At 38.6% G+C, this 14,747-nt stretch overlaps 1 protein-coding gene across 1 annotated transcript; it reads right to left on the bottom strand.

Moving 5' to 3' along the window:
* Nucleotides 1-419: 419 nt before the first annotated feature.
* LOC138017254 (uncharacterized) lies at nt 420-1,004 on the bottom strand. Its single transcript, XM_068864400.1, has one exon. The coding sequence runs from the start codon at nt 1,002-1,004 to the stop codon at nt 420-422; it is 585 nt and encodes a 194-aa protein (XP_068720501.1).
* Nucleotides 1,005-14,747: the final 13,743 nt, after the last annotated feature.

The following is a 14,747-nucleotide window of genomic DNA, read 5'->3' as shown; positions in this document are numbered from 1 at the left end:
CAGTATCTCAATGACTTCCTCTCCACCATACTTCAGTAGCCCTCCGTGGATGTTATCCACCCCAAGGGATTTGTTGTCTTTTAGACTTCTCACAGCTTCTTTGACCTCTGCCTTAACAATCGGTGGAGCTGTTCATTTGGTGCTGCAGCACTCTTCAAGATGTCCAGTATTGTGTCATCCTTATGAGTTTGATAATTGTACAGCTCCTCACAATACTCTTTCCATCTCCCTAGAACATCTTCAACGTCATTTAACATCTTCCCATCCCTGCCTTCAATGATAGTTGTTGCGTTTCTATCCTTGTCTTTAGTAACAAGATGTCTTCAAGATGTCCAGTATTGTGTGATCCTTATGAGTTTGATAATTGTACAGCTCCTCACAATATTCTTTCCATCTCCCTAGAACATCTTCAACGTCATTTAACATCTTCCTATCCCTGCCTTCAATGATAGTTGTTGCGTTTCTATCCTTGTCTTTAGTAACAAAAGCTTTTTAGCAGTCTCATAGGCCTTCTTCGGGTTTCTATGAACATTATTCTCAATAATCTCGCATTTCTCGTTGATCCACCTCTCGTTTGCATTTCCTTTCTCTTGCTTCACAGCTTTGTTTGCCGCTTTATAACTTTCCATGTCTTCATCACTCAGATTTCTTTTTCCTTTCAATTTCCTTCTGTTGTTGCATTTATCTAACATTTTGGTCGTGATCCATGCCTTCTTTGCAGTCTTCTCTTTACCAATGACTTTTGCTGCAGCTTGATTCATGACTTCTTTAAATTGGTCTGTTTGTTCATTCACATTGCTTATAAGTAACATTGGTGCAAATTTGCCACCTATTTGTGCTTTGAACTGTTTGGCAAAGTTGGGGTCTTTCAGCTTTTGAACGTCGTACTTGATACACACTGCTTTTTCTTTACACTTTTCCAATAGTTTAATTTTTATCGTCATCATCACCAAATCATGATCACTCCCAACATCTGCTCCAGGAAAGGTTCTGGTACCCTTCATTTGTATGCAACATTTTAATTTGTTGCTAACCATTATGAAATCAATTTGATAGCTCTGGCCGTTTGGAGCATGCCATTAGTTACCATCCTTGATCGTTTTATGTTTAAATAGTGTGTTAGCAATCACTAACTTGTTCCTTTCTGCAAACTCTTAATTGCTTTCTCTCCTCTTTCATTGGTTGCTCCTATACTGTACCCGCCTGCGACACCTTTCCAATTTGGCACGTTGTTACTGCCGATCTGTGCATTCCAGTCCCCGGTCACTATCAGGTATTTTCTTTTGAGTTCTCATTAGCTTCCTCTAATCGGTCATAGAAGGACTCAATCTTCTGTGAATGATGATGTTCGCGCAGAGATCTGGATAATATTGAGATTGTGGGGTTGCCCAGAAATTCTAATCTGAATTATTCTGCTAGATGAAGAGTTGCACTCAAGGACTGATCTGGTGGTGTTCACGAGAAATCCCACTCCTCTTTCGTGTCTCTTAGGTTCTCCACTCCACCAAATCTTGTCTCCGTTATCTAGCTTTGTTTCTCCAACTCCAGTCCACAGCTAATCTCCTCTAATCCAAGGATATTATACACCAGTCATTTCAAACCCCCGCATTCCCCCCCCCCCCCCCCCAAAAAAAAAAAATTCGGGCTTAAGCGGGGCATTCGCTTTTTATGCAAGTGAAAGTGAGTGAAGTCCTTGGTTCCCGGGGACAAAAGTGAGGGGTGCATTTCCCCGCCCCTACTGTTCAACACATGGTACTCCCTTTGTAAAACAACTTATCACTGCCAAGCGTAACAGACTGGTTAAAAGACATTGTTGGCCGCCATGAAATAAACAGATTGATCTTTCAGCGGCCAGCAATTAACTTGCAAAGGCTCCTCAATGCACAATGAGTGTGTCAAAATATCTTTATTGTAGTAGTTTCATTGATAGTTCTGGATAAATTGACAATGAAACACAACGGGCAACTATCACGTTAGTGTCAATCGCACAAATAATAGCAGGAATTGAAACTGTTTCAACTGATTCAGCTAAACCATTTTGATTATTAAATACAATGTGATCCGCCTCGCTATAAAAGTGAATTGATTCCACTGATCAAAAGGTGCAAAACCCTAACACAATTCACGTGCGCTAATCGTCGATCAGTCATCATAAAATCAAAGGAGAAAATGAGTCCTGTCCAGATGTACGTTCCACAATAACGAATAAAGAATATTTGCAAGACAGTGATGCCAAATACTGACCATTATTTAGAGTAATAGCTAATACGCTTTGCAAAATGTGAAAAAATTAACTGGAATCCACGATCAAGTGTCAAGAAAGCGACAATAATGTATGCAAAATTACTATGAGGCGCGAAAATGAAGACCGCTGACCAGGGAGTGACTGTTCCGCTTAATTCCCCCCGTAGGGGATGCGAAGACCGTGACTTCCAGCGAATTCCCCTTTCTTAGGAGCAAAAATGGAGTGTATATGAGGTGAAAGTCCCCGCAATCCCCCGCTAAGGCCCGAATGGGGGGGGGATGCGGGGGTTTCAAATGACTGGTGCATTATAATCATAGTTATCCATTTCGATCTGAAGTTGTTCGAGCCTCCCCGTCGCAAAAAGAGTTCTAACATTCCAAGTACCCACTGTAAAGCACTTCTTAATAAGATTCTGATGCAGACTGCAATTAGTAGCTAACTTATCACTGCCGCCCTGATCACCCCCAGCGGCAAGCGCGGCCACTTTTAACCCGGGCTCCGACCGATCCGGTATGAGAGTACTCTGTTGATCCAGCATCATTGTGTTTCAAAGGGCCCCGGTGGAACCCATCTCCTCTCCAGGTGTGGATGGCCATTGGCTCCTAGGAGCTCATCCGCCCTTTAACAGATTTTGTTTTTAGTTCTGCTGGATGTCCACACACCCTCCTCCACCTGACTGGCTAGACAGGTGTTGGGGGCCAGTTTAGTGGCCGAACACCCGACCATGCGACAGGTAGTACCGGGCTACATGGTACCGGTAGCAACCCATATAGGCTCACCTAGGGCTGTAGGCTTCTGGTTATGGATTGCTGGTCACTTCAGTCTTATTTTGTTTTTCCTTCTAGAACCCAGACCTCTCTCTATTTGTATTTAAAAATAAAAGTTTTTCAAAATAATGACGGTTACTTTTGAAAATGTATATTAAAACATATGAAACGTCAAGTCTATAAAATGCATTGCTTTAAAACTGCTACTTGTGTCGTATTTCTAATCAAGGTGAATGTTAATTGTTTCATGTGCCGTTTTAGGGCATCGCATATATTGTTTTAATATATGTTGTTACTTACGTAGTTATTTTTTTTTCATTTTGTTGTTGCTTTTTTCTCATTTGATATTTTGAAAGTAGACCCTCCGTGAACGTAAACTAGATTGCCTGTGGTACATGTTACACAAAAACAAAGGGAACCGAGTTAGGTGATATTGAGGGAACAGAAACTGAATTTTCGCGGGAGTAATGCTGGCTGGGCCACGCAGAAAGTAACAAAGAAAAAACAAAACAATCGAACTGATTCATACACTTCTTGAGAACAGAAAAATGTCTGCTGAGGTATTTCCGGACAATACAATGAAGTGTTTGCCAATGGAAGAGGACTGTTTAGTGTGTTCAGTCGTCCGTTGGTACAAGTGCCTGAGAGTATAGCCTGGCTATATTATAGAATGCAAGGCCACTTATTTCCATATCATTGAATAACGAAAGCGCTTATTGTTATGTGTTTCGTTCCTCGAACGGTCCCGACAATTTGCATATGGATTGCCTGTGATGGCCCGGAATTCTATAATCGCTCCTATAGCCTAGGCTATGCTGCAAATGCAAGTGCAACTGCATCCTAGGATGAACACTCTAAACAGTCCCCTTCCATTGACAAACACTTCATTAACGAACACTGTATTGTCCCGAAAGACCTTAACAGACATTTTTCCTTTCTCAAGAAGTGTACGAATAAGTTCGATTGTTTAGTGTGTGAGATGCCGCTAATTAGAAAATTAACTTCATCCCTCAATGTCCAGTCGGACTCAATTCAAGCATATTTAACGATGAAATGATAAATGAAATGGATCATATATGAATTGCGGACATGAAATCAAGTGAAGCTATGATTCTCGCAGTTTTGCAATTGCGTAAAGAAGCCTAAAAAAGATTCAGGACTTCAAGGGGTTTGAACCCGTGACCTCGCGATACCGGTGCGACGCTCTAACCAACTTAGCTATGAAGCCACTGACGTTGGGAGCTGGTCATTTGTGGGTTCCAATGTTCCCGTGAGGAATGAATCAACGATGAAATGATATATGAAATGGATCATATATGAACTGCGACGCGGGGTTCAAACCTCGTTGAAGTCCTGAAATGTTCAGGCTTCTTTACGCAATTGAAAAAATTGCGTTCATAACTGCGAGGATCATTGCTTCACTTGATTTCACATCCGCAGTTCATATATGATCCATTTCATATATCATTTCATCGCTTATTTGTCTGCCTTAATCAAACCTTATAGACCTTTAAGGACTCTAAGGTCGTCTGGCCTCCAAATTCTGCCTAAGCCGTCTTATAATCCTAACTCTTATGGAAGGAGAGCTTTCTCTTGTGCAGCCCCTGAGCTGTGAAATTCACTCCCTCATAATATCCGATTATGTCATTCTATATCTATATTCAAATGCTTACTTAAAACCTGGCTTTTCAAACAAGCATATCCGGACTAGTCATTGCCATTGAGTTGGTGCAAGATTTTATGATATGTGAAATAAGATTACAAAACCCGTGTTACCTCATGGGTTTATTCAGAGACACCAGTTTAATTCGAAATTTAAAACTTGGACGGTTTTATAATGCCTACAAAAATTTAATGCCTCCATGGAATAAGGATTCCCGGATTTGAGCTATACGCACGGGCGTACGTGCGTATATGGACGCCACGCCCCTGTATACCCCTTTTTCAAATGAATTCTTTGTAAATATTACTTTTATTCTTATGTACATAATTTTATAATGTAGTTTTAGCCAAAAGGCCGAGAAGCGATCAGGATACGGGATTTTTGGCTGGCTGGGGGGGAGGGGGGAAGGGAGGAATAGAGGAGATACGGGATATTTTTTAAAGTAGGAACGCTTTGCGTACGTGTGGTAGTGCAGTAACTTGACAGTGTGTCTTTTCCATAAGTGTCAAGTGAGCTGCGTTTTGTTTTTTCAGTTGTCCTTGCGTAATATGTAGCTCTAATGGTACACGATATTGTTTTGGTATCGTAAATCATAACGATGCCATGGTAGACATCTTTGCTAGATACCCCCTGAGAAGACATGTGGTTTAGTAAAATGACTGAAGAAAATAAAAGGAAATAGAGAAACATTTGGCTTCAAGGCTGACATGTTGATCATTTACAACTTCTTTTTCACCACAAGCTTAAGCGCGTACTCTGAGCTTCTGACAGCTTTCCAAGACCAACGTTCATCGGGGTTAGTATCTGGATGGGGGACGTCAAAATATGCGACTTGCTGCCAGGAACATACGACCAAAAATTCTATTTTAACGCTCAAAAATGCGAACTAAGCAAGGTACAGATTTTGCTAGCCTGCTTTATGCAAAACAAATATTGACGCAAAAGTAAATAAATATTGATATTGTAGTTTTTAAGGAGAGCAGAAGGAACTTTTAGGAAGTGTTGATCGAGAATAAAACAATTTGCCATCAGCAAAAAAAAAAACATTTCGGGAGATTTTTGTTACGTTCAATCAGAGTTCAATTTTTCTATCGTACTTTTGGTCGTACAAGTAAAATCGCAAAGTACGATCTAGAAATAACGTAGAAAATTCTCCTTACCTTTAAAGCTTGCCTTTGTCAAAGAAAAAGCATCTGTCCACTTTATCGAATAGTTTAATACTGTGTAAATCATGGCAGGAGAAAAGATTCCAAGCAAAGTGTTTGCTTTCATCTAAGGAACGTAACCGTAGCCTAGTGGTCTAACGCGCTCGCGATAATCGTGAAGGTCGGGAAAGTTCTACTCGGGGTAGGGAAGTTTGGAAATACTGAAGGGAATAAAAGTACATTCACCCGACTGGAGCCTAATTCAATATCCGTGGGGTATGCACATTTGTGACTACCATGAAAAAAAGACACCAGACCGGTTGATTGGTTACCCCCTAACCCAAAAAACATTCAAATAGTAAAAAAAATTCATATTTATTTACCAGTTCCTTTGCTTTTGTTCTTGTCAGCGTTGTGATTTGCGATAATTCGCGATTCTGTTTTGTATTTGACAGATGTTTAGATTTTCAATTACAAACTGTGCTTTGATGGGCCGCTCAATCTCATGATTGTGTAAATAGTTCACCCTGAAGTCAAAATAGATAGGTTTCCCAGGAACCCGACAAAGAAGGTTTACTGACCCGACAGATGAAATGTAAATATTTAGTTAAATCTTACAACAAAATAAAAAACCCAAAGACTGAAGTTTCTTGACTAAAAACAGATTAAAGATATATATTGTTGTAAAATCTTCGTGTTAAGGGAGCTGTCGCGCAAAATGATGTAAATTCATGACACTCAAAATTCCCAAAAGCATGAGTAATGTAAGTCGTAGCAGTAATTTGGATTAATAACCAGGAACATTGTTGGCTCCCCAAATAAACTTCATTTTAAACTATAATAAGAAAACTGATCTTTTCTGAGATTAAAAACTTAGCTACCGGCCTATTAATCATTTGTCAGAAAGAAAAACGTCCTGTCATCTTTCAACCCACATATGCAAATTTGTTAAGCTCAAAATTGACACAACAGCGAAAAAAATATTGAAACAAACAGCATATTTGCTATTAAAGGCAGAAAAATCCTCCTATTTCATTACTTGCGTGAGAAAAAGAACCCAATCGTGTCAAATTACCATACGTAACAAAATAAAATTTCAGGATCAAACCCTTCCTTAAATAATAAGGCACAAATCTTGGATCTCACATTTCCAATTAGCTTTTTACCTGACGACTATGCAGAGTTGAGTACAAAATAAATATAAAACGAATTAGTGAAATTTCCAGTTGTTACCGGAAGACTTTGCAGAGTTGAATGCAAATAAATGTAAATGCCCAGACAATCCACTTAATGTGTTCGATTCTTTCTCTGTCTTTGTTAAACCCATAAATTCCCAATGAATGTTCCATTTGGTTTCAGTGTTGTTCATAAAACCACACTTGGTAAAGTATTTATAGAAATGCAGCTCACTTTGATTACGGCTCGTTGATTGTTGTCGAAGTCCATTACTCATCGTTTTTAAGATTCCATATATTTATTTTTCACGGCCTGTCTTGTTTATCCAATTGACGTTCCCTTCTTGAGCTTCATAAGGCTATATTTTGTTTAAAGATCCGCCAAAACGCCATTTGCGTTTCAATGACTTCGGCGCCATTGCAGGTTAATTAAACATTGACCAGTATTTCACTGTGTCCACCAGAGAAATCTACACCTTTTTATTACCCCCTGAATACCTACCAAAATACGCGGAGAAGACTCTATGCACAGACACCACTTAGCAGGGGAGTGACATCAGGGAAGACTTTCCCCGACACGGAAAAAAAGAAAACAGATAAACGCCACCCATGTTCGGACTGGTTTGCCATACTGGAAACCCAGTAATAAAATAAATAAAAATGAAGCGGAGAAATTCCACTTATATATTTGTGATGGAAGATGCAGCGAAAAATCGGAAGAATCTTGAACATCTCCGTCTTATACATAAAAGGTATTCAGGAAGTTTCAGCAGTAACATCATTTTTCCGAGACTGAACATTTCTTTGAATGGGTTTTTACTGGGTTGATGTGGAAAATTGACCACGGTATAACAATTCAAAAGATGGCGTTTCGCGTGTTAGCCCTCGGGACGGAGCCGCGGGTCAATTTACCGCAGCAACCCATTTGATGAACCATTCTGTGTTTCACTTCCCCACAACTGCAATACTACAGTTTCTTAAGAAATAAACCCCCTTTGACCACTTATATTTGTTTATTTGTTTTTGCGTAGGTGTAGACCGCCAAAAGTCCGCCGAGTTTATATTCTCGCGATGAGGCCTGATGATTGTGATGACCAGCGCTCTTCAGTCAAGCGACAGTCCTCGAGATTAGCTTCGGACGATTTGATTCTGGCATTGCTTTACTCTCTTATCCTTCTGAAAGCTCTGCGCAACAATTATCGGTAGAATGCGAGAGGTCCAGTTTGTTCAACTGAATTAATTAGTCAGGTACGAAGCGGTTGATAAGGCCACCCGAAATGAGCCTACTCGTAGAAAAGTCAGCTGTTGTGGTTGTCATCATCGATCCTGTCAGATTTTTTTTTGGTTTGAATCTTATTTAGGACCAGTGTAATATTAAACTAAAAATGAAATAATACATAGGCCGCTTCAAAACTTAAATAAATGGATCGCAAATTGGACTCTTTTATCTCATTAAAATTTCATGAGATTCAATTGTCATTTGAATGCAAAGGTAATCATATGTTCGATTTTTGAACAGTGGCAAGTCTTAAGCTGGTAAAATCAAGAAACATTCTCCCGCGATGGTAACATTGTAGCTGCGAGCAAAAATCTGAGAAATACAGCTTCAGGACCAGGTAAGCATTTTTAATGTACTGCTCTCTTTTCTCTAGAGTTCGCCGTTATGGTCGACGAACCATTCGGTCCTTTTATTGATGAATGATTTGGAAACTTTAATACTTTTATCACTGAAGCGAGTTGATAACTACCGTAACAAAGTTGTATGAGCTTACGTCTCGAGCGTTAGCTTTTTCTCACAGCGAAAATAAATAAAAATCACTAAATAAAGCCACATGTTCCTTTTATGCATGCACTTGACGGTACATACAAATCAGTTGAACAGCACTTAACACAAACATACACCAGTCAACAAACATCGAACTAGTTTTCCAAAGACCCATTCAATGATATCAGATTGCAAGTTTTATCATCTCTGTATTTCGTTACTGAATTTGCCGGAACAGGCGAACAAGGTGACTGAGGTAAACTGACATCTCTTGAAATTGAGAGAGTGTTGAAGGAACACTATCCGCATGTTAATACCAAGTGAATTAATCACTTGCACTTCTCCCGACATCAGTTTTAAAATTTAACAAGATAATAGAGCAATAAAAGAAACGTTTTTCCACTGCTTTACATCTTGCCACATTACAAAAGCAACTTAAAGATGGCATTCTTATCAACCGTAACTTGTTTATAGATGAGCTTTTACCATTTCGCCAAATCGATGGGAGTGGAAAAATCAAAATTCCGTCTTAAATAAATTTATTCACTCTGAGGCGAATAAATGGCAATGCGCGTAATTTAGGCTATCGTTTTCACTGGTAAATGCTAATGACTTAAACTCCACACTGTCCGCTCGATACGATCACGGTTGATAGGTTCTGTGTTCAGTTTGAATCTCAAACCAGAATTGTTCCTCAGCCCGCGGGTGGTCTCAAAATTCTCTCTCAGTAGAAAAAATATATATACACACATTATTCGTGTATTTTTCGTACAATACACATTTCAAGACCATATTCAGTCGAACCGTTGAGAATTGTCACAGAATTTTCGACGCCATCACCATTTAAGATCAATTAATTCTTGTTCATTTGTCACTTTCGACTTCCGAACGAAGCTTGTAAAATCTTGAAAAATTATATTAGGACGTTAACCGTTCGCACTGAAGGCGACGCTATTGCATCGATGTGAAATTAAGACCCTCAGGCAGTTGCGTTCAAAGAAAATGTTCAAGAATGAAAGTAATCCAAATATGAACAGTACAGATCACCAATTCTTGCGAGAGCAATTACGTTGTTAGTTTAAAATGATATTTCGAGTGATAAAGAAAGTATATCTTTAACTAACAATAAGTCAAAATGTTATGAAAGTGCACGCACGAAAATTCAAGCAAGCGACCAAATTAAATGACACACGATTATATTTTGCATTTAACACTAACCATCTGATACACACGATAAAGGATCTCTCCGACTGAGATAGCAGCAGACCGAAACTGTGTTTAATAAATTTGATAAATACTGATAAAATTTGATGTATAATAATCACTGTTTTCTTAGCGCAAACGTTAGGGCTTTGCAAAAAATGAAATCAAATGTTGGTTTGTAATAAGGAAGCGGAAAACCAAAGAATCTAGCGAAAAAGCTCTCGGAAGAAAGTGCGGCCAGGCTCTGAGATTCACGAATTGAGCCCGGGATACCTCCGTGGAACTTAGAGAGCGGTCTCACCACTCACGCCAACCGATACCACCCTGAGCCTTTTGTAATAGAAACAAATCTTAGTTTAAGTAGTAAATTCAATCTTTTGACTTCCGCCTTTTAGAAATTACTGGATGACCAGCACCTGTTGGTGTTTCGAGATTGGAAACAAAACAGAAGTTTTCTGAAGAAATTCATTATCTTTGTTACTGGCATGAGCCAAATACCTTCGACTATTTTATGTCAACTATATGCAGAGGAGAGCAACATGGGACTTGAATGTTCAAGGAAGATCCATCTTAGTTCTCTTTAAGCGTTTTAGGCTTTTAGTCATGCACTCTTCAGTTATGCTAATATCAAAGCTTTGTTGAGTGGTTAACTAATTCAATACTGAATACCGGCCGGCGGATGCAATTTAAACTGCAGAATTCGTTTTTCCAGAGCCTTGAAAAGCCAGTGACGATGACTTCAAAAAATGGTCTATTAGCTAGCTTTCAAGACAAGAAAGGTTTCGTGATCAGGAACATGTTACTTTGGATTTCAAAGATGGAATCATTTCCCCGGCTCAACGGCCCCAAGGGGGTTTCAACTGTGCCTATCGAGATACCTACTCCGGGACTGAGTCACGGAGCGGAGTTATTTTCGGTGGTTTAGGTTTTTCCCCAAAAAACGTTTAGCCAGAAAGAACAAGAGCCAACAATCTTAATTAGAATTTTACTGTCCTGGCATAAATCACTTTTCCGATCACGAAGAAGTTCAACTGCTACGCTTTTTATAATAGAATGAAATGATAAGTCAGTAGATCTTGGAGAAATTGTTATAGACTTGAATTAAGGGAACCCAAGGACCGTTAGGAATTAAGAGCTTTGGTTTGCCACAGTATTTGTGTTAAATGTTTAATGTTGATTTTTGTAACCAACCCAAAGGAAAATGTTGCTTTAGTCTCTGCATTTTGTCGTAAACAAACGCCCAAATGACAATTCCATCATTCCCTGAAGCACGGACAGTAAATATGTAATGGCCAGGTTTAATCCGCCTAAATTTAGCAAATATTACTGACTTTCCGTGACCACGGATAACTCGATCCTACTGATATTCGGTCTAAATGACTTCCTTGCAATGTATGTGGTTTGACATAATTTTAAGTATTATATATAGCTTAGTCTGAAAAACAAACAATTGATGCAACTTTTAAGTGAACTTCAAATAAATTCGAAATGCCGAAACTTCATGAATTTCCAAAATCGGTTAAATGGTGCAGTGACACTGATTTTGCGACATTAAAAATGCTATGCCGTGAAGCTTGAATCAAAAGTTATTAACTTCATTCAAAATTAATTTCTAAACTTGAGTGGGTTTCTCTTTATATGAAGGGTTTCAAAGATGTTCCGAAAGCTGCCACGAGTTCGTTTCCTCTTGACAATGAGATATATGTGATATGGCCAAAATTGGTAATACATTCAGTTCATACGATCAAAAAAGGAATTGTGAAAGGAAGAGGTGAAATGAACATAAAACGCAAAAGTACAAGTGAAGAAAGTATGGAACACTTGGGGTTTCGATTCCATATCATGCATTATTACATATTACAAAATACCCCAGTAGGCTTGCAACTTGTTGAGCTGTCGCAGATAAGGTGTTCCTCTATAATTAACAACTTCATTTTGCATAATGCCTTGGAAAACAGGGCGGTAAGCAACACCAATAATAGTGGTACAGTGAGCCACTTATTTGTTGGTTAACGTGAAGTTGCACAGCGGGTACGGGCGAGTCTGAATTGGCAAAATTACACAAAATGAGCTGCAATGCCAGGACACAGCCCCTTAAATTTGTTGAATTAGCCTTCCATTCAAAGATCAGGAGGCTGCTAATGCGGTCCGTAAACAATTACGTCATCTTAGTCATAAGATCGGTACAGTCCTCCGGTTTTCGTGAGCTAAAAACTGGGGCAAGATCTTAAACCCAAAAAAGTCAAGCAATCAGTTGTGAATCGGCAATGTGTTGTTTATTATTTTAAATGTGATTTGGAGGCAGTGTGGCCGAGTGGTTAGGGCGCTTGCCTTGAGATCCGGAGATCCCCTGTTCAAGACCCGCTCTGACCACTCGTTGAATTTGATCCTGGTAGTCCCTGGTTCAACTTCCCAGCCGCACTTGTAAATAGCCAACTGGTTTGCCTCCAGCCAGCTGGGATTCTTAACAGTTGTTGTTGTTCTGTTCTGTCCTTTCGTTGTGTTTCATTGGCCCTGAAAAGCCCCTATGGGGAGCGGTCAATTAAGTATGTATTGTATTGTATTGTGCGATGCCGATTATGTTGGGTATACAGTTCCACACCTTCCGGCACCAACGCATTCATTTGCTGAACACAAAAATTCGGCAATTGGTCGACATTTTTTGCAAGCTCACGGCTTTATATGTAAAAGATCTTTTGATTGCTTAGTCTAAGAAATGCCCCTCATTTTAATGTCTCTTAAGACTCTTAAAAGAGTCTCAAGCCTAATTTGAATATCAAGACGGACTCCATACGTGCATTTTCGTTGTTCCTTTCTTTCACTATACAGGCTTCTTATCAAGTATCATTCTTTTAGTATTTATTTATAGATTGCAATTTTTAAATTACTTTGACTTCATAATGACGTTTAGCTAACGTCGAAACGTCGTCGTTTCTTAACAAAGCTTTTAACAAAGTATTTTGGCCTTTTTTTTAATAAGTTTAGATATGTTTTATTACAGCTTTTTATAGTTAAATGTTTTCCAAAATCACTTCTTCGAGAAAGAGGTTATGAGGTGACACAGCAGCGAGAAGAATAATACTTGACACATCTGTCACAGAATATCTCGGCTCAAGTTACTTTTGTTTCATCTTCATTTGCCAAGAAAATCATTACATATCGGCAGTTTCCGAAATATGAATCTTCTATCATATTTCACCTCTTGCGGGAAACAACAGGGACCTTAAAATCTACGACGGCGACGTCGACGATACGTCACCCCAAAATATGACTTCAAGTTTGCATCATGATAAGTCTTATTGGCTAACTTTTATCATCAATAAAAAGAGTACAGACACATAATTGTAATTCTTTTTAATTTTTTTTTTTTTGAAGCAGAAAGCATCAATATGGAGGATTTGCCGGACATTTAAGCTGTTTGATTCTAGTTTTGCGGACTTAACCTCAGGCAACGAAGTTGAGACGTTTACTGAGGAATGTTCCTACCTCAAAATGGCTCGATTTTCAATTAGCGATGAACAAATTTGATCGCCACGAGGGATTTTGATCGCATTTCGATTCTTAAAGTGGATTTTTATTTTACGCAAGTTGATGGTGTGATTGTCAAATTTTCAGCCAATGATATTTTAATATGTGTTATTGGGAGCCAATGAGCGTACGGGAAAAGTTATTCACGATAAATTGCGCCAGTTTGAATACAATTGCATACATGTTAGTGTTTGCGTATTATTTCTGTTCGTTTAAAGTGCTAATATGATCAAAAAATCACTTCCTTGTTTTCTTCAGATTTTGAAAGCGTGTTTGCTTAACACCTGACTGGCAAAATTTTGAGCTTTGATTTTTATCCAAATACTGTTTACTTTAAGTTTAAATTTTGGATTTAATGGTCGCGTATAAATGCAACTTCTTATATATGCAAAACACCAGTTTAATTCTGGAGCATTCATACGCATTGCATTCTTGAACTAGTGAGTCTTTGACGTCATTTTCTCCTCGATCCAGCTCTCTCAAGATTTTTATAATGGCTACCATTTAATAGTGGAATTCCAAATAAAATAAACAGATGTCTTTTCGAAATCAAGGTTTACAACTTGGGTCACTTCCGCGTTTAGTAAGATAGTTTTGAAATCGAAAGTAATAGAAGAATTGTTTTTTTGGTCATAGTAGCACTCTAACATACTATAAAATCAGATCTGCTGAAGGCAATTTCTTTAAAAATGCAATTAATGACAACGTTAAAAACCTAAGAATCTATAAGGACCATTTGAACACGCTTATAAAAGGAAAGAATGTACAACAGCACATTACTCTTCATGTTGAGAACAATAAGCTGACGTCTGATTTAAATAAGGTGGCTAAAGCATTCAATTCGGCTTTTGTGAATATCGCACAGAAGTACATTGATGAAAGCCTCCAGGGTACGCCTGATCTTTAGAAGTTGAGGATCTTGTTAACAAGATGACAACTACCAGGCGAATTTTTTAATACACCACCGTTAAACAAGCTGCTTTGTAAAGGAGCAAATAAATTCGATGTCTACGACTAAAGCCACGGGCCTCGAAAAAGTTCTGGTACCCAAAGGAATATAGTTCAAAACCACTTAATAAACGTATTTTGGTATTTAAACTGTAGATATAGGCATATTTTTATCCCCTAAAAATTTCTCATCTGTTCGGATGAAACGGACGAAACTTACCTTTACGAAAATTTCAGGCAGAAAAAGGGCTCCCAAAAATTCTAGGTGACCTTTTTAGGGTAAAAATCCGCTAAAAATGGGCAATTAT

Source organism: Montipora capricornis, chromosome 9, assembly GCF_036669925.1.
Source record: "Montipora capricornis isolate CH-2021 chromosome 9, ASM3666992v2, whole genome shotgun sequence".
In the NCBI taxonomy this organism is placed as follows: Eukaryota; Metazoa; Cnidaria; class Anthozoa; order Scleractinia; family Acroporidae; genus Montipora; species Montipora capricornis.
Note: the sequence above shows the minus strand (reverse complement) of the source record. Positions and strands in the feature narration are given on the sequence as shown.

What these genes read in the sequence shown, in the direction of transcription:
- LOC138017254 (XM_068864400.1), bottom strand. Translation starts at nt 1,004, where the DNA reads ATGAAGGGTACCAGAACCTTTCCTGGAGCAGATGTTGGGAGTGATCAT.